This window comes from Urocitellus parryii, chromosome 3 (assembly GCF_045843805.1).
Source record: "Urocitellus parryii isolate mUroPar1 chromosome 3, mUroPar1.hap1, whole genome shotgun sequence".
Taxonomy (NCBI): domain Eukaryota; kingdom Metazoa; phylum Chordata; class Mammalia; order Rodentia; family Sciuridae; genus Urocitellus; species Urocitellus parryii.
The window spans coordinates 23592250-23612684 of record NC_135533.1 but is presented as its reverse complement, the minus strand read 5'-3'; the positions used below and the strand labels follow the sequence as shown (position 1 = coordinate 23612684).

The following is a 20435-nucleotide window of genomic DNA, read 5'->3' as shown; positions in this document are numbered from 1 at the left end:
TAAGACTCCATTAAAGTTGACACCCTGACCTCAGCAGGCTTTATCCTGTGCATCTCATCAGCCTGCTGGGTTTTTTGTTGTTGTTGTTGTTGTTGTTTTGTTGGTTGGTCTAATTGTTTTTGTTTTTGCTTAATACTTGAGATTGAACCCAGGGATGCTCTACCACTGAGCTAGATCCCCAGCCTTTTTTATTTTTTATTTTGAGACAAGTTCTCACTAACTTGCTCAGTCTGGCCTCAAACTTGGCAATTTTCCTGCCTCAGCCTACCAGGCCACGGGGATTATAGGTGTGCACCACTGCACCTGGCTCTCATCAGCCTTCTGTATCTTGACATTACTGTGGTTGCTTCACTCAAGAGATTTGTGACCACAGCTTCCTTACTTCTATCTCTGTTGTTTTCTCTTCTTACTGCACCTGCTCTCTACGCTCCCTGTAATCTCTAATCCCTGACACCTGTGTGTGTACCTGGTCCAACAGTCCTGTTCTGTTTTCACTTGCCTTTCTCTCTAGTTTATACCTCTCGTCAGTCATTTGAATTCTTCCCTCTCTGGCATCTTTTAATACCTCTTCAGAGCCTAGATATTACTGTCCTCCCTTCCATTCCATATCCAAAGAGCTATTCTCTTAACCAGTGATAGCCCTAAAAGGGAATGAACCTAAAATCATAATTATGACATTATGACTCTCAGCTCCAAAGAAATTGTCATCTGCAATGAGAATTACACAAGACTCTCTGGTGCTCATAGAGAGCCAAAGCAGGCCTGTCTTGTTTTGTCTTCTTGGGCTCCCTTTGTGTCTGAAATCTATGGTAGGATTTTTCCATGTGTGTGTATGGCATTGGGGATCAAACCCAGGGCCTTGAGCATGCAAGGCAAGTGCTCTACCACTCTTATTGGATAATATACTTGGGAATAGAGTCGAATCACCTTTTTACTAATTATATCTTATTTCACAACTTCTGAGATATTTAGAGATATTTAGAGCTGGTGTGGAGACACAAAGTAGAAGGAACTTCTGAGATCCTTTAAGGTAGTAAATAGTTCTGGGGCTATCAGGTTGGCATCCTGTTTCTTCCTGATAACAGAACCGTGAATAAAAACTAGCATGAATCTTAGCTGGGAACCTGGCCTTCCTGTAAACAAACCCATGCTGTGGTGGCTCCTCACTGACCTTGCTGTAGCAGCTTTATAGTCAGCACCATGCTGTTTCTATAGCTCTAGGCTCTCAGACCTTTGTGTACATTGTACAGGGAGCCAGCAGAGGGAGTAGTGGCCCCAGAACTTTCTTCAGGTCCTCTAAGAAGTTTTGATTTTGCAAAAATATCTTCCCTGACTCCATCTGAATTTCCCATGAAGTAAGAATTTAACTTGAGATATGCCAGAGCATGGTGCCAGACCCCTAGTGGGAGCAGGTGGGGAGCTTTTGCATAGCTATTTGAACTTGAAAGCCATAAGGAACTCTGATTTCAAGGAAACGCCTGTTTACTGTACTGATTCAAATCTAGCAGCTCTTGAGAAATGGGAGCGCCTTCTTGACCTCGATCTGTATTGATCTTGGTATCAGCACCTCTAGTGACGTGTCCTTAGGGGCGGGAGAAAATTAACCAGTGCCTTATACACAGGGAAGAAGGAAGACAGTTTGTTGCTGCAGAAAGTCCCCACTGGGGAGGTGGGGTAGAGTGTTTGGGTAGCACTAAACAGAGTGCCCTGAAGGAAGTACAGTGCCAGGGTGCAGAACTTTGCACCGCTCTGGTTTTGAATCCGAAGCAGAAGGCTTTGAAGCTGGCTGGTAAGGGATTTGTTAGGCAGTTGACTAAAGATTTTGATTTGAATAGGAGGCTTCTGTGAAAGGGGATGCGGTTTCTCCTGGTCAGTGACCTTCCGAATCACCAGGTTTGGGTCTGCTTTGGGGCCCTCAGATAACCCTGGCATTTCCAAACCAACTTTCCCTTTTGCTTCAGGACATATCTTACCCAAGCCTGCACAATGGAGAAGTGGGACGGTAATGAGGGTACCTCAGCTTTTCACATGCCCGAGTGGATGGTGAGTTTGGTTGCTTTGTTTTTCCTTCTGTTTCTTTATAATGAAAGACAACCTTTTCTGACAGGTGACAGGAACACTTGAAAGAAGCTCCGTCAAGATCTGTAGTTGGGAAAACAGTTATTGTTCTAACTTCTGATTAGTTCCTATGCACTGGTTCACCCCTGTTTCTTAATTACTAGTGAAGCTAGGAAAGGAAGGTTGAGAGCCTCCTGGCCAGAGACCACATGGATTGTTAGCTGTCTCCATGGTGGGCGGGGGCTGGCCCGCTGTTGCTGCTGGCCTACTTCATGGGTCCTGTTGTTCTGTGATTGCTTCCGATGCCTAATTTCTTATGGGGATAAAGAAAATGAGTAGCGAGGGAGGGCAAAAAAATGCAGCCCTTATAAAATTGGTGCTCTCTCAAGTGTCTGAAAAAATTTAAAACATTTCTTCCCTTCCTGCCTATTTTTTTCCAGTCAAAACCCTTCTCCAGCTATTTTTTATATGTGTATTTCTACAAGGCAGGAATTATACTTCTCTTGGTACAGTTCTTCAAAATATTGTATTTGCCTGATAGTTTAAATAGAATGATTACAAAGATTTATTTGTTGATAAGAAATAGCACATAAAATCTAACCTTCTGGATCCAATTACAACTTTTACTAAAAATTTTGTATGTTCCTAACTGGTTTCCTCTACATTTAGTCTGATTTCTTGCATCCTATATGTGTATTTTTCTATGGTAAATGGTTAGACTCTCTACAACATATTCAGAGTTCTTTTAAGTGCTTATGGAATTATGGACTTGAAGAATAACCATTGACAATGAGAATGAATATGTAGTAAACCTAACAGAGGCCAACAGGGGAACTGATGCTGTTATCCTTATCTCTGTGCCCCCCCCCCATTGAACCCAGGGGTGCTTTACCATTGAGTTATATCCCCAGTTGTTTTTTGTTTTTTGTTTGTTTGTTTGTTTGTTTGGAGACAGGCTCTCACTAAGTTGCTTAGGACCTAAATTGCTGAGGCTGGCTTTGAACTTGCGATCTTCCTGCCTCAGCCTCCCAAGTGGTTGGGATTACAGGCATGCTCTGTTGTGCCCAATTCTGGTAACCAGTTTTTTGTTTTTGTGTTTTATTTTTTTAACGTTTTGTTGGTTTTTGTTTTGGTCATTTTTTAATCTTTAGACCATTATCAATAACCAGAAGGGGGAGCAAGAAATTTGATTTTCTTATTGAGGAGGGACCACAATAAGATATTAAACTATTAAACTATTTCTATAAAGGAATATTACAGAAGAATTTTACTGAACATAAGTGTGCCAATTCAGAATCAATAAAAACTTTATACTAAGTCATATGGCTGTAAAGAATAGTCCTCACCGTTTTACCTGCTGACACTTGCCCTCGAGAGGAGTTTCTCCTGCACTTTTGTCCATTTACTATTCTATTTACAGGAACAGGAAAACTGCCCTAAAAGAATTATGACTGTTGCTTAAGGGATATGACCTGGGTCTTCCTAGTTTTTAGAGAACATTTTAAAATAAAGCATAGCTGTACTCTTTTTTTTAAATTTCTCTCATTTATCAATTTTTTTTTCATTTATCAATTTTTTGTTCCTTCTCTCCCCAAAACCAAGAAGATACCTTTGGTCAGTAGTTTTTGAACAAGAACGAGAAGCAATAGGAAGGGGCTTGTTGTCAGTAATGCAGATGTTTCATTTGCTATCTTTTCTTTACCAAAGTCTTTTGAGGCTTTCTTTTAGATACTGCATAAGTCATTAACTTCTGACCTGTTCTGACAGTGCTTCCTTGGGCTGCCTAGCAGAAAACCCTTGAGTGTATTACCTGTAGATTCCAGACCTTATCTGTGAACTGTCCTAGTGTCTTTTAATCCCCAAGAGAAAACTGGAGCCAGCTCTTCTGTTTGGCCAAAACATCAAGTTAAGAAAGTTTTAACACAAGTCAGTCTGACTTACATCCCAGACCACACATTAGTGTAATAAACTTCCCTCAGAGGCAATCCCACCACCAGAGGAAACGCAGAAACCTCCAGAACCTCCTTTCAGGAGGAACATTCAGGAGAGGTGAATCTCAGCACCTCCCTTTGATAATAATCACCAGCAAGGGCTGGGGTTGAGTGCTCAGAGCGCTCGCCTAGCATGCATGAGGCACTGGGTTTGATCCTCAGCACCTTCATAAATGTAAAATAAAGATATTGTGTCCACCTAAAACTTAAAAAATAAATACATTTTAAAAAATAATAATAATCACCAGCAAAAAGGGACTTGCTCAAGTCCACACACAGCAGCTGAGGTACTCACATCAGATTCCCAGCAGGAATACAGGCAAGGATGAAGCGTGAAGAACCCCAAACTTAAGAATTGGCAAAGTAGACCTTTGAGGTGATGTTCCATCAGCCACCGGAAAACTGCTGGAGCTTCTCTGCTCCTCAGTTATTTTTCACGTGAAGGATTTTCTTAGCTTTGTTCAGCAATTTTACTCCTGAAATGTTGGGAAATGTAGTCCTTCCAAACATTGTCTTTATTAATATGTTTTACTTCCTCCAGAAATCTTTAGTTCCTATGTCAGGTAAAATACCTTGTCTTATGTACATAGAGGTCAGCAACAAGCCTTTTTTTTTTTATGTGTTTACATTTTAATATTTTTCTCCTCCCACCGAGTCTGTCTGTAGTGCTGAGTACTTTTCCATGTGAAATCTGGTTGAGACTTTCTTTTTTTTTTTTTTCCTTTTTTTTTTTTTATTGGTCGTTCATAACATTACATAGTTCTTAATACATCATATTACACGATTGATTCACGTGGATTATGAGTACAGAGCCAGCTCACTATTCTTTCCGCTAGAAGGAATCCCTTTTGTAGGCAAAATTGCTCATTTAGCTTGAAAAGGAAAGAAGTCTTGAAGAATATTTAAACCGTCTCTACTTAGGAAGCAAGGCAAAAACCATTAAGGTATCTGGTAATTGGTGGTAGTGGTAGCTTGACTACAGCCCTCAGTCAGGATCAGTACTTACAGCAGGGACTCATTGGAGAAACTGATGAAAACTGCAGTCTCTCTCCCCAGGAAACCACAAATTTTGCATACTCTTTTAGGGGATTCTAGACATCTATAGATTCTAAGTTAAAAACCTTGGTCCTTAGAGAATAGAAATATTTATATTTTAGACTTAGATATCATGTGGTCTTCAAAACCTTCTTATATTACCTTATTTTATTGTGTTTTAGCATACATTTGAAGTTAGGTGGAATAAGTATTATTTTCCCTAATTTATAAATGAGCATTACAGATATTAAGATACAGTTATGAATTTAAAAAGAAACTCATTGTTTCTTTTAGCCTGATCCTCTGCAGGGTAAATAGATCTTCTATTCTCCCCAAGAATCTGGTTTTCCTTTTTGTTTTTCTTTTGGTGTTGGGGATTGAATCCAGGGGCACTTTACCACTGAGCTGCATTCCTACCCCTTTTCATTTTTTATTTTGAGACAGATTCTTATTTGCCGAGGCTGGCCTGGAACTTGTAATTCTCCTGCCTCAGCCTCTTGAGTTTCTGGGATTACAGGCATGAGCCACCACCCTGACTCATTTTTTTTGTTTGTTTTTTGAGACAGGGTCTCCTGAAGTTGAAGCTTTCCCTCTCCTTCTCCTTCTCCCCACCTGTATCTCTGCAACAATCAGTGTAGCTTTCCTATTTATTCACTGGGTCCCATTCAGAATCAAATAAACAATGTGCTTCTTTTCCTGTTTGAGTCTTTATTTGGCATGTAATAAGGTGGTTGTGATTCTGAGGAGTTGAGATCAGAAATTCTCCTTTGTAGTCACACCTTCCAGGAAACACACGTTTTTTTTTTGTTTGTTTGTTTGTTTGTTTGTTTTTTTGGAAAAAAAAGCAAATTGGGCCATCCAGTGCCAAATCAGCAACAATCTTGAGATGGGACCAGAAACTAAATGTTGAAACGTGTAAAGAAATGGAATGAGAAAGTTGATTTCCTTGGTGATAGAACTGAAATCAGTGTCCCCTGTTTGGCTAATCCAAGGACAGAGTGCAGAATAGGGGCTGCTGAGCACTTGGCACCATTAATTTTTTTTTTCCCTTACTCTCAATAAATTCCCTCATTGTTTTAGTGTCTCTGTAGTTAATTTTTTTCTAATGAGACTAGGTTAACTAAAATCATCTGACATGGAAAAGGAGGAGGTAAGGTTAAAAAAGAACCTAATTAGCAAGTTAATTATAGCAGGCAAAAAAGCACACAGGTTATATAAATAAGCTATTGTTATACACATGCAAGTTGGGCCTTGTCAAAGGAGTTGTTAAGGTTTAGAGGTCAGAGGATCCTTGTAATTAGGTGTTCAGGAAAAAATAATAATAAAAGCAAAACAGCTAAAACAGTTAACAGAATTAGAAATGGCTGATGAGCCACTAACAGAACTGCCTTATTATATTGGGGGTATAATGCTAACGGGGTATTGGAGCTGCTTCAGGGATTCCAATGAAGGTTAGCACCCCCACACCAAAAAAAAAAAAAAAAAAAAAAAAGCTAGCTGGAACCAGAGCCAACAGAATTGCTGATGAGGAAAGTTTAAAGGCCTGGCCACAAGGGTCCCTGAACCAAAGAGGTGGCAGTGGGGCTGGTAATTTCACTATGCTGAGCAGCAAGAAGAAATATATTGTCAATGGCAACTCTGGGATTAAAGCCCAGGTGAGGCTAAGCTTTTATTTACCAGTTTTGCTGCTCCTGTAGCTATTACTTACTGTCCAAAGCCAGCTGCTTCTACTTTCCTTCTCCTCCTGTCCTGCTTTTGTCCCTCCGTTGAACATTGAGCTACCTCTTTCTTAACAAGCTTTTCCCTCCCTTGCCTTGCTGCCTGTTGGAATTAGGCAGTGTTCTCCAAGATGAAAAAGGAAGCTTACCTGAAAGCACTCTGGTTTCAGATGAGGTAAGAAAGTCAGGGGTAAAATCTACCAAAGTACTACACCTGGGGTGGGCAGATGATTGTATAACAAAATGGACTGTTGAGTGAGGAATATAATGGTGTTTAACCATTGAAGAGGGGCACGCATCAGGTGTGACCCACTGAACTCATGTGTTCTGGTTATCAGCAAAAGATAAACATCTATTTCTTGAGAAAATTGTATAATTAAACAATATATAAGTGGTTAGTTTCTAATATTCTTCTGTCTTTGAAGAATTTGAATTCCATATCTAATCAGTAAGCAAGAACCCTGTGTTCTAAATGCATAAAACCTACACAGCCTATTCTTCAGTTTAAAAGACATCCTAAACTTGCTATTGGGTGAAGGGATTACTCTGAATGTAAAGACGAAGAGAAGGGAATTCAGTTTAGGGAAACTGTTATGAGATGGCCATATGGCTTAGTGTTACTGGGGTAAACAGTTGTGTACTTAACCCAGTCCTACAAATCCCAAGAATGAAAGTAACTGACCCCCTCTAGTGGGTTGTGTGTGTGCACGCGTGCACTTGCTCTTAGGTACGTGTGCAGGTCTGTGGTTGGGATGGGGAATCATGTTGCATATCTGGGCACGGTTTCTCTGCTGTTATTCTTTTTTGTTGATGTACTGGGGGATTGAACCCAGGGAACTACCAGTTCAACCACTGAACTACATCTCCAGCCCTTTTATTTTATTTTATTTTATTTATTTATTTATTTTGAGACATGGTCTACTAAGTTGCCCAGGGTGACCTGGAACTTTCAGTCCTCCTGCCTCAACCTCCTGTGTCACTGGGGATTACAGGAGTGTACCACCACACCAGCTATTACTTATTATTTTATTTTTTTTAAGGGAACACAGCTGAGTTAGTGATTTAGCTTGGGCTTTGCAAAAATCAATTATTCCTTTTCTTAGATGGGCCTCTAAAAAAGAATAAAGACTATAACTCTCATGAATGAGATTGGTGAAATGGACACCAGAGTTTTGAACCTGACTGCTGTCCACCTCCACAGCTTCCCACCCTCCCTCTTCCCCTTCCCAGCTTTTGCCCTTAAAAATTACTTTAACTCTGGACTTGGCCTTTGCTTGTTATATTTACTCAATATTCAACCGAGTACAGACAGTGAAGATAGAATAGGTTGCTTCAGGTTCATTGATTCAGCACATGATTGAGTGCTGGGAAATGCCAGGCATTTGTGCCAGAGGATGTAAGGGTGAATAAGATACCCAGCCCCTGCCTTTGTGGAATCCATAATTTATAGAGAATACAGGTAGGTAGGTAGATAGTTACATTCAATGTGCTTAGTGCTGTGCTAGAAGTACATGAAATTCATGTACATTCCTTGGGAGTACATAGAGTACTTTTTCCTTTTAGAATAAATTGCTACTTTAGCAAAATAATCAAATTTGTCATTTTTCATTTTGCAACAAGCATCTAATACAATACATTTTCCCATTTCCGAAAACAATTTGAAGGTTTTATTTGTTGTTATAGCTATGGAAATGCTATGAATTCCCCTACAAGGCAATGAATGCTAAGCTAATTCAGTTTGGCTTGGCGCTGGCCCCCTCTATCTGAATACTTAAATGACTCAATAGTTACCTCTAACTACAGGAAGTATAGTCGTCAGTTGCTGCTTTCATTCTATTATACTGCATCTGTTCTACTCATCAGGGATCCATCTTTCCATCATTAAAGGGAGAATCAGTTGTCAGATCTTTGATTCTTTTCAGTAGACCTTCCTCAGTGCCACCTTTGGTCCAGAAGAATCTGAGTAATTATGTAAACACTTGGTAGGGGGAAAAAAGGTTATTAAATGAATAAATGATGTAGCCTTGATTTGTGAAGTATTAAAAAGTATCAGCTCAACTGTCGGAGATAGAGATTAAAATTTTTATAAGAAAGTCATTGTCAGATATTTTCCAATTGCATCCTACAGATTATGATGTGGGGTTTATGTATATTCAGCTCAATTATCCACTGTTTCTACATCTGTTATGTTACAGTTAATAAATGATCAAGTTTGTGGCTTTTAGGTACTTTATGATACCAAACACTAAAAATAATAAATGTTTATTTACTAGTTGGTATAGCTAACTAATATATTTTAGAAAGTCTAAATTAAAATATCTACCTGCAAGGGAGTGAAAAGAATACTGAAATGTAGAAGTGGGGATATGGCGTGGATTTATTGAATCTCATGCTGTTTCAGTTTACATGCATTGTCTCATTTAATTTTGTCTAAAACCTGTAAGGTGAGTACTTTTATGTCTGTTGTATTTATGGGAAAAAGAGAAAAACATCTTGGCCAATATCACACAGCTTAATGAGTGGCATGGCCAGGATTTCAGTGCAATTCCAGAATGTTCTGTCTGGATAAAAAGCCTTTTTCAAAGTTTGATGTGCCATTAATTTCCTGAGAATCTTGAAACCTGGATCTTGGTAATTTTCTCATCTAGAAATATAGAAGGGTTTAGATGTATGGATAGTCTTTTAAGATTCTTCTCAGCTTTAATTTTCAGTGAAATTATAGAAGGGATTTCTAAATATGACTCAACTTACTAAAAATTCATTTAAAAAAACATTCTTTTCTCCTTTTCATTTTTTGGTCACAATTTCATTGTAAAAAGTATTATAGTTATATAAAGTGGATCAAAGATTTAAATTTAATAGAAATATAGTAGGTGAAAAGTGAAAAATTACTCTTTTCTCCAAAGAGTCTTAATATTCCAAATATGCACTATTTGGCTTAATGAAATATTCTGAGTATTCTGAAATTTTCAGATAAGTGCAGGGAAGGTAAAATAATAATGAGTAATAACAACAACAACAACTTTGAATTGCTGTCTCAAAATAGAGGTTCTTTTTCTTTATATAACTAGGATTCTTCTTCTTAGCAGATCCAGTTTGCTGACCAGAAGCAAGAATTCAACAAGCGTCCCACCAAAATTGGACGTCGCTCTCTCTCTCGTTCCATTTCTCAGTCATCTACTGACAGCTATAGCTCAGGTGAGTACTGAGCTGCCATGAACCCACCTAACAGACCTTCCCCTCTATCCAAGGCTAACTGTGCTTGCTGATGCCTGTGTCTTGAATAAATATTTAGAATCAAAATTTAAACCAAAATTTGGGATGGAATCTTTGAATTTCCCTTGGGAATTCAGGGTGGAAATTCACAGAGGCCCTCTCTTCCAGTAGAGGCAGAGAGGGTCACTAAGGAAATTAAGTTCTTTGATCCACTCCGAAGGATGGGAGTATGCAGTTCACTGATGATGACTTTCATTGAATGGCATGTATAAAGACTTGTGTTTTTTCCATCTTTTGGGGGGAAAAAAAAAGTTTCCCAACCTTCCATCTGGTACTTGCAAATTAAAGGGGAAACCTCAGTTACTCCAGTGAACAATGAAAACATTGTAGCTAGTTCAAGCAGTGGGCCCTTTGTCTTTTCTCCAGAGAGCTGTGACATTGTAGTTCTTGTTACTCCTTCCTTTGCAGCGGCATTAATTCAAGTATATGTGCTCTGGGGCCAAGTTATGATTTAATGCCATATGAGCTATTACTATATAGACCCCTGGAAGGTAAGGGCCATTTGTGTAGTGGTACCCAAGATGAGTCTGATCTAGTATGGGGCTCTTTTATTTTTGCTTTGTGGTAGAATGGGGTAGGGAACTGAGAGTTTGCCTTAGTTATTATTTCTTCACATTATAAATAGTAATATTCATTAAAAAAATTTTATCATGACTTGAAATTTTATTCTTCATATATATAGGAAAGTAATATTTGTTACATAAAGTTAAAGAAGTATTGTTTGGAAGCTGTAGCTTTAAGGTTAAGTAGATTGTTATTTACAACCTTTTTTTTTTTTTTTTTTTTTTTGTACCTGGGATTGAACTTGTGCAAACACTGAGCCACATTCTCAGCCCTATTTTGTATTTTATTTAGAAACAGGGTCTCACTGAGTTGTTTAGCACCTCAATGTTGCTGAGGCTGGCTTTAAACTTGCAATCCTCCTGATTCAGCCTCCTGAGCCTCTGGGATTACAGGCATGCGCCACCGCACCTGTCCTTATGTACACACTTTTTTTTTTCATTTGTTTATTTATATGTGGTGCTGAGAATTGAACCCAGTGCCTCACACATGCTAGGCAAGTGCTCTACCACTGAGCCACAACCCCAGCCCATGACGACACTTTTAATTTTTCTTTTTTACTGTATTCCCACAATAACTGTGACATAAATGCCTATGAGTTTTCATAGAAAAATACAAAGTTTCATACTATCTTACTGCACTAAAATAAACAGTTGAAAAATTCATTAACTGGTTAACATAACTCTAGAAGCCATAAAAAATGTGAAAATGTGAATTGTAAAATATGTGCACATTATCTAAAGATCAACGCTAACGCTGGGTATGGTGATGCATGGTGGCACACACCTGTGAACCCAGCTACTCAGCAGGCTAAGGCAGAAGGATTTCAAGTTCAAGGGAAGCCTGGACAATTTATTGAGAATCTGTCTCAAAATAAAAAGGGCTGGGAAGGTAGCTCAGTAGTAGAGTACCCCTCAGTTCAATCCCCAGTAAGCTCCCCACCACACACATATGCAAAAGGTGGATGATAAATAATGATACTTTTAACTCCAGTATAGTATCTTCCCTACACAACTAGATCCACATATCTATCTGTGTTCCTGCAGAGGAAACCAATGCCTGCCTTCTCATTCAAGTCCTATGTTCAGAGAGGGTACTTACCAAATATCTCTGTACCTAAAAGAATGTAGGTGATACCCTTGGTTTCTAATATCATTAGTGAATGATATTAAACTGGTGTCAACCTGATAAACTTGGACCTTTATATATACAGAATCTGTTTTAGTTGTAGGTGGACACATACCATTATTTTATTTATTTATTTTTACGTGGTGTTGAGGATTGAACCCAGTGCCTCACCTGTGCTAGGCAAGTGCTCTACCACTGAGCTATAACCCCAGTTCTCTAAACTTGAACCTTTTAGATTGAACTATATGAAGCTGCCATATTTATAGCTTAAAAGTTGTCAATATACCCATTTAAGGATATTAAATTTGGAAACAGGGAGTCAAAACATCCTGGAGCTAGGGATATAGCTCAGTTGTTGAGTGCTTGCCTCGCATGCACAAAGCCCTGGGTTCAGTCCCCAGCACCAGAAAAAGAAAAAAAAAATCCTGGAGATGAAAAAGATTTTAAAGATATAATTCACTGGAATGCTGAAATTGCTTCTGTGGCATCTCTGGCAAATGTCCATCTGGACTCTTTGGGAACATTTTAGATGATAGGGTGCCTCCTTGCTTCATGTATTTATTTATTGTCTGATGAACTCTTAAGTAATTTCTGGAATTTATAAAGATTTTAATTAGAAATAAAACTCAACATCTTTTATTGCTTGAGTTAGGAGGCATCCTACTAACCTGCTCATCTGGATGCATTCTAGATTTTCTTTTTAAAAGCGAATCTATGCCCATAATATTCCAGATATGATTGATCCAATCCACAGGAAGTATTACCTCCTTAAACTTAGTGCTTTAAAAATGAAACCTAATAGGGAATGTGTGCATGCATGAACATGTAACAACAAATTGTGTGCATGCATGAACATGTAACAACAAATCCCATCATTATGTATAATTGTAATGCACTAATAAAAAGTGTGGGAAAAAATAAAATCTAAGATTATGTTTTCTTTTAGCAACTACATCACACACGTTGTTACCTCATTTTTGGTTTTGGTTTTGTTTTCTTCACATAGTCGTTAATCCCTTTGTAAACAAAATCTGAAGGAAGAGGTATTACTGTCTTGATTCTTATACTGGGAGTTAGGATAGACCCCATTTCTAGTTTCTGATCCATGTTTGCCTTATTAGGTGATATTGGAAAACTCGTGCATCCTGGCACATTCGTAACTGAGCCAGTGGTACAGATGAGGTAGTACAGAAAGAGCTCTGTGCCCATCAAGTGAGCCAACAATAATAGAATCTACTCACAGCTTTCTGAATTTGAGAAGATATGCAAATGCATATCAATAAGAACTTGAGGCCCTTTTTAGCATGCATTATAATTTAAATGACTACAGAAATCAACATTGGAGAGCCCCCAAAACTAATCCTTGGACCTCTTCCCTTCTTTGTTTATATTCTCTCCCTAAGTGAATTCAGTCTTAAGAGTTTTAAATACTCAATCAATTGGTGTTTGATTCTCTCATTTTATCTCCTACTAAAATGACTGTATATTCACCTGCCCGCTCAGCCTTTCACTTAGATGTTTTATAAACATCTCAAACCTCCCATACCTTAAAAACTGAGCTTCTTAGTTTCTTCTTTACCCATCTTCAGTCTATTTGACATGGAGCCAAATTTTTTCTTTTAAAATGTCAGGTTAGGGGATGGGGTATAGTTCAATGGTATAGCTCTTGCCCAACATATGTAAGGCTGTGGGTTCTATCCCCAGCACAATAATAAAATAAAATAAATATAAGGCCTAAGGTTCTTACAGTAGCTTAAAGGGCTCCATACCATCCAGCCTCCCATTGTGTTTCTTATCATATCTACTTCTCCAAAACTCTCTCCTCCCATAATTGTTCTGTCCCCTCCAACCATAGTAGCCAGCCTCCTTATTATTATTTTGAAAAATGCCAGTCACTGTCCTGCTTCAAAACCTTTGCACTTGTTTCCTGCCTAAAAAGTTTTTTTTTTTCCCAGATATATGAGTGGCTGGCTATCTTGCCTCCTTCAGTTCTTCACCAAATATCACCTTCACATTCAGGCCTATCCTGGCTATTCTTTTAAAATTTTATACATCATAGTGACCATGGTTAATAACAATGTATTATTATGTTATGTTCTTGGGTGGAGGGCAGGGAGGTACCAGGAATTGAACCCAAGGGTACTTAACCTCTGAGCCATCCACAGCCCTTTTTATTTTTTGAGACAGGGTCTCACTATGTTGTTTAAAGCCTTGCTAAATTGCTGAGGCTGGCCTTGAACTTTCAATCTTACTGTCTCAGCCTCCTGAATCACTGGGATTATAGTTGTGCCTCATCAAGCTTATGTTCTTCAAAATTTCTAAGAAAGTAAATTTTAAGTGTTCTTAACCATAAAGAAAGCTTGTGAGATGAGGCATAAGTTAATTAGTTCTGTTGAGGCATTCCACAATATATACTTTTTCAGAACATCATGTTATATCCAATAAATGCAATATATAAAATTTTGTCAATTAAAAATTAATCATTTAGTGTACAATTAGTGACTTGAAAAATTGTGCTCTGGGGTTGGGGTACTGGTTCAGCAGTAAAGTGCTTGCCTAGCACATTCGAGGCGTTGGGTTTGAGCCTCAGCACCACATAAAAATAAATAAATAAAATAAAGATTTTTTTTTTAAAAAAGAACTTAAACACAGAACTCTAACTTTAAACCTTATTCCCTCTGCCCTTTACATTTAAAAAATATTATCCTCTATATGTGTAATATGAGATGAATTGCATTCTGCCATGGTGTATAACAAATTAGAATAAATAAATAATTTGATAAAAAATTAATTATATGTAAATGTTGTACAATCACCTCACCCAGTCTGTATATTTTCTTCCTTTTTCTTCATAGCACTTATTATCATATGACCTATTATATTTTTTTTAATATTTATTTTTTAGTTTTAGGTGGACACAATATCTTTATTTTATTTCTATGTGGTGCTAAGGATTGAACCCAGTGCCTCATGCATGCTAGGTGAACATTCTACCACTGAGCCACAACCCCAGTCCCATACTATATATTTTATTAATTTATTTTTATCTTTTCCCACCTATTTGATCATGGATTTATGGGAGCAGGGATTTTTGTCTATTTTATACTGCTGTATTCCTAGCATTTAGAACTAAGTTTAATACATAAAAGGTAGTCGATAAATAAATATTTTTAAAAGGCATTCTGAGAATTTTGTTTTCTTTGTTTTTCCCCCTCTGCTGTAGGTTAAACCCAGAGTTGTGCCCCTGCTAAGCAAGCACTGTGCCACTGAGCTGCACCCATAACCCCAGAAGCCTTATATTTTACACCTTTGTTTAGGTGTAAAATGATATATTACATATATGTAAGCAGCCAAAAGAAGGTTTATGACATATCAAAATAAGATACCTTCCTATCCAAAGCTTTTGTTTTGCTGAAGATACTTGGAGGTTTAAATAAGCAATGACCTTCTCTCCCTTTCTAACCATCCTCACACCCAATTTTGCCATGCTTTCTTTTAAGAACTGCTACCAGCCTTTCTCAACCAAAGTTCCTCATCTGATTTTTTATAGAACATAGAAAATTATTTGATATGCTGTTTTCTTAATTCTACAAAAGATGATATATAACTAGTACCTTTCTAGATGTGTGGGAGAGAAGTTAATTCATTATATACAATGCATGCTTCAAAGCATTAGGACTTAATTCTAGGAGAACCTAGGTTGGAAAAGGCTATATTAATCTCTGAAATTCATTTATAAGGAAGAAACTTCTCAAAACTCTTCCCCTAAGCAAAAAGCCTCATAAAAGCAAAAGAACAAAAGAGTCTTCTTCAAAGTCAGCTCATTCTTGCCAGGCACAGTGGTATACACTTATAATCCCAGAAACTCAGGAGACAGAAGCAGGAAGATCACAGGTTTGAGGCCAGCCTCAGAAACCTAGTGAGACTCTGCATGAAAATAAAAATTTAGAAGGTCAGGAGGTATAGTTCGGTGGTCAAGCACCCCTGGTTAAGTTGCCAATAACACACACACACACACACACACACACACACACACACAAAAAAAAAAAAAAAATCCTGGAAGGACAGAGTGTTCTTTAACAGATTTCTGGAAAAAATCCTGTTTTTTCAGTGAGTCAATTTGGTAAAAGATGAGCAGAAGTCACTTTCTTCATGATTGGTGCTTATAAAGTTTGAAATATCTTCCAAACAACAAAATTTTATTTGTTTGTATTCGGGTTGCTGTCATAGCTTTTCATATATCTTATTGGTGAAATCTGCTGTACAATGACTGACACACAGGTCCCAACTGTTCCTTCCATTACCAAATGAATAGACTGGGCCCAAGAGGAATTTCTTGACTTAAAGTAGTTTAATAGAATTAATCCAGCCAGAATTCTGACTGCTCTTCTAGCAGTAACCTACAATATTACAGATGCTAGGAAGTAAAGCTAGATCAGGTGTAAGCCACAGAACGCACAGATGCATGTTCTGTATGTTCTGTGGCTTAGATTGTGGTTAGTGATTCATCAAACTGTTTTAATTCTGGGAACTCATAAAACAGAAACACATCTAATAGTAAAGCTACATCATACTTTATATTGCTTTTCTACATATAAACTGAAGGGTATTATCTCATTTACTGATAGAATCTTTCTAGTGGTAGTTAGAGAAAAGGGTGAGCATGGGGAGAAAGAGGTTCCTTAATACTCCCCATTTTACATTTGGATAAATTGAAAATTAGTTGCTTAACCTATTGGGGTAAAGCTAGATCTAGGATCTTATACTCTAATAGCTTATTAATGCATTTTTTTGTTGTTGTTTTCCCCCTAGTACTGGGGATTGAACCCAAAGGGTACTCTTCCTCTCAGCTATATTCCCAACCCTTTTTACTTTTTATTTTGAGACAAGGTCTCACAAAGTTCTTCAGGCCTGCCTTGAACTTGTAATTATCTTGCCTCATCCTCCTGAGTAGCTGGGATTCCAAATCTGTGCCACTGCAACCAGCTAATTATTCCCCCCCCCTTTTTTTTTTTAATGAAATTTGACTATTTCAGAGTATGCTGACAATTACAAATACTTTAGAAACTTTATTCAGGCTTAAGGTATTGGCTTTCTCTAATTTTTTTTCTAGAAAGAATATTAGTTTAATGTTACCTCAACTATTTTCAAGAAAGTGCAATCTTTTTTTTTTTTTTTTTTTTTTTTTTTCAGTACTAAGGACAAAACCCAGGGCCTCCAGCACGCTAGGCAAGTGCTCTGCCTCTGAACCAAACCTCCAGCCTATGATCTTAGGGGATGGGCTAGTTAGACTTCACTAGCTACATTGGAATCATCTGCAACTTGATCTATATTTTATTTAATTGATTTATTTATTTTTCACAGTGCTGGAGGTTGAACCCAGAGCCTTACACATGCTATGCAACTGCTTTACCACTGAGCTCTCCCAAGCCCCTGAATGTGCCACTTTAAATATAGTGGCAGAAATGAGTGGGCTCAAAATATAAATGCATATAAGTGTCACTCTAAGTTCAGGAATAACCTTTCCACCATGTTTGCAAAAATAACACGTTCTCTTGGTCTGGGTCTTTCAGCTGTTTTGTGTTCACACGTTAGTGCAATTTAAACAACTACTGCTTTGGATTTTTACCTGACAGGAGTTCTGTATAAAGGACTTGGAAAAATTCATTTTGGCTCAAAGAAAAACATTGGTTTAATTAATTATAACCAGTTGACCAAGTTAAGAAAGTAAAATACTTCTATTTTTCCCTCTAGCATCTAGAATAGAGAGGTGATGTAAACAATTTTATTCTTAGAATTAGGGAGAGCTGGGCACACTGGCACATGCCTGTAATCCCAGTGGCTTGGGAGGCTGAGGCAGGAAGATCACAAGTTCAAAGCCAGCCTCAGCAATTTAGCAACTTAGCAAAACCTTGTCTCAAAATAAAGAATAAAATAAAAAGGGTTGGGGATTTGACTTGTTGGTCAAGTGCCCCTGGGTTCAATCCCTGGTACAAGAAAGAGAGGGTGGAAAAGTAGGAGGAATGAATGGGGGGCGGTGCAGTCTCCAGCCAAAAATTGGAGTGCTTCTCTTTGAGATGAAGTTTTTTAGTTTAGTTTTTTGTTTTGTTTTGTTTTTTCCCCTGACTCATCCTTAGAAGCTAAAGAGACCTAGGAGGGGAGAGCTATTTTGGGTAGTTAGGACTAGTGTCTCAACCTTTTTAATCACTGCCAGCCAACCACCTGCTGCTTTGGTAGATTAAGTAGGAGATGACGGAGATAGTAAAAAAAAGAAACTGCTAAATAATTTTGTATGTATGTCATTCTTTACTCATTCTAAAGCTGAGTAAGAATGCTTAAAGATTTTATATCTGGTATTATTTAAATTATGTACAAAAGCATATAATAATATCAGGTATCATTTATTGAAGACTTAATTACTCGATGCCAAGCATTATACTAAGCACTTTATTTAGTAATGTCTTTTTTTTTTTTTTAATTTTCTCAACAACTTGACTCTGACAAGGTTTTGTTTTTCTTTTTTTATTTTCTGGGGGTGCTGGGGATCAAACCCAGGACCTTGTGCAGGCTAGGCCAACTTTCTACTATTGAACAACATCTCCAGCCCTTACCACCTGCCCATGCTGGTGATCAAACTAGGCTTCAACCCCAGGCCTTGTTCATGGTAGGCAAGCATTCTCCCACTGAGCTGCATTTTCAACCCTGACAAATCGTTATGCTGTCTTATGGCATTCTGATTTCTGGCTTCACAGCACACATTACAGCTGTATTGGGAAGGGAGGAAAAAAAATCTCTAAATAATTAGTTCTTTCATGTCTGACTCACCTGCTAGACTGAAAACTCCATAAATGTAGGGACCATCTATATCTGTCTTATATTCCCAGCACCTAGACCATGCCTGGTACATGGTAGATGCATAGATAAAATGTGTTCAATAAACAAATGAAAGTGTGAATGACTGAATACATGAATAGGTTTGGAGCCCTACTGAATAGGCTCTGATATCATCTGTACTTTATATACCCAGAAATAGAGACTGAGTCTTCAACTGAAGTCTGTCTGACTCCAGAACATGTGACCACTATATATTTAAATGGCTACTGGGAAGCATAAAAATCATCATGGCTTTGGGAAAACATGAAATTTCAAAGTCATTTTGAATGTTGACTCTTTCTTCAAAAGTAATTTTCTTGTAAATTTGGATCAGGATTGGGGGAGGCTGTTATCTTTCTTCTCTCAGGTTGAAGAAGGATGGTTCCCCTAAGCCTCAACTCCTAAGCTATATCAGAATATTGATTAGTAAAACAGTTGACTGCCCAGAAAACTCTTTCTGAGCTCTGTTGCCAAAAGTACTTTGAGCTTTTACTCACTTTAGGAGAGGGAACCAGAAACTTTTTGTACAGATTAGCTCCTTTAAAGAACAAAAGTCTCTTTGGGAATTTACTAATTCCCTCACCTCCCATGGTGCCCCTGTTCATTCCTGTGGCCTCGTGTTAGGACTTTGCTCCAGGGCAGTTTTCCAGCTCAAGAGAGATCCTCAAGCCCCTGCTGCCCCAACAGTGTTGCAGAGCTGTGCCTGATTAACTGGACAAGGTCAGACTTGCCTTTTACAGCACCCCTAGAGATAGACCCTCTGCTAAGAAATCCCAGCAATGTCTTAATTCTCTGGATATAAGCAGATCAGAGCACCATAGGCCCTAGGAGCTTGTGCTTTTGCAGCTTTCTACCCTTAAAAGTGATGGAAAACATTTTATTCTATTGAGTAATGTAAGGTACTTTATAGCAATGCTTTATGTTCCCCACTCCCCTAAAAACTCTTGAGAGTGAGGAAGAACTATCCTCTGAAACTTGAACATAAATTAAAGAAGGAAAATTGGTTCGAAGCATCCAGTAACTCATTAGCAACTACAGAATTATAGGAAGACTAAGAAGACTTTAGCTAAGCATGTGAATAGCAGTAGCAGCAGCTGCCTGTTGGTCACTTGGACCTTTCCCCTGCTAGTGTATATCACTAAAGGGATTGGTTATGAGAGCATTATTGTACCAAAAGAGAACTTATTCACCAATTTGGGAATCTAAAATGCTTAATGCAGGACCCACTGAGGCCAAGAAAAAGGAAGAGCACATTGAATACTTCATTGTCAGTGTCTAATTGGGTCTGCAGGCATGGTTCAGCCCCATCAAAGCCAGTCTTGAAAAAGAAAGCTCTGTTATCAGACAAACACTTTTTGTGGTTCTTAATTACTTTCTCATGGGTTCCTTATTTTCTAGGTCTTAGTTATTGTACTAAAATACAAGTGAAATCAGGCATTTAAGCAACAGACAGAGAAGGATAGCTGGGATCCCAGAAACTCATAAGTTAATTACTTCAATCTTTCATCAGGAACATTAACCTATTGCTACCATAGTGTAACCTCTCTTTTTTTGCATATCAAGAACCTCTACATGTTTTGAAGATAAAGTTAGCCATTGTGGAATGTGGTGACACACGTTTTCCTATAATCCCAGCAACTCAGGAGGATGAGACAGAAGGATTGCACATTCGAGGCCAGCCTTGGAAATTTAGTAAGGCCTGCAGCAACTTACTGAGAACCCTGTCTCAAAATGAAAAATGAAAAAGGTTGGGGATATAGCTCGGTGGTAAAGTGACCCTGGGTTCAATCCCCAT

General features: G+C 38.1%; 1 protein-coding gene across 2 annotated transcripts in view; it reads left to right on the top strand.

Moving 5' to 3' along the window:
• The window catches only part of Ahcyl2 (adenosylhomocysteinase like 2), a 184836-nt gene that overhangs the window by 122962 nt on the left and 41439 nt on the right, over positions 1 to 20435 (top strand). Inside the window, exon 2 of one of the 2 annotated variants that reach the window (XM_026392799.2) lies at positions 9892 to 10000. In XM_026392799.2, coding sequence (XP_026248584.1) covers positions 9892 to 10000 — 109 coding nt within the window. Of the gene's footprint in view, positions 1 to 9888; positions 10001 to 20435 lie in introns of both variants that reach the window. The other variant, XM_026392798.2, reaches the window with a different exon arrangement.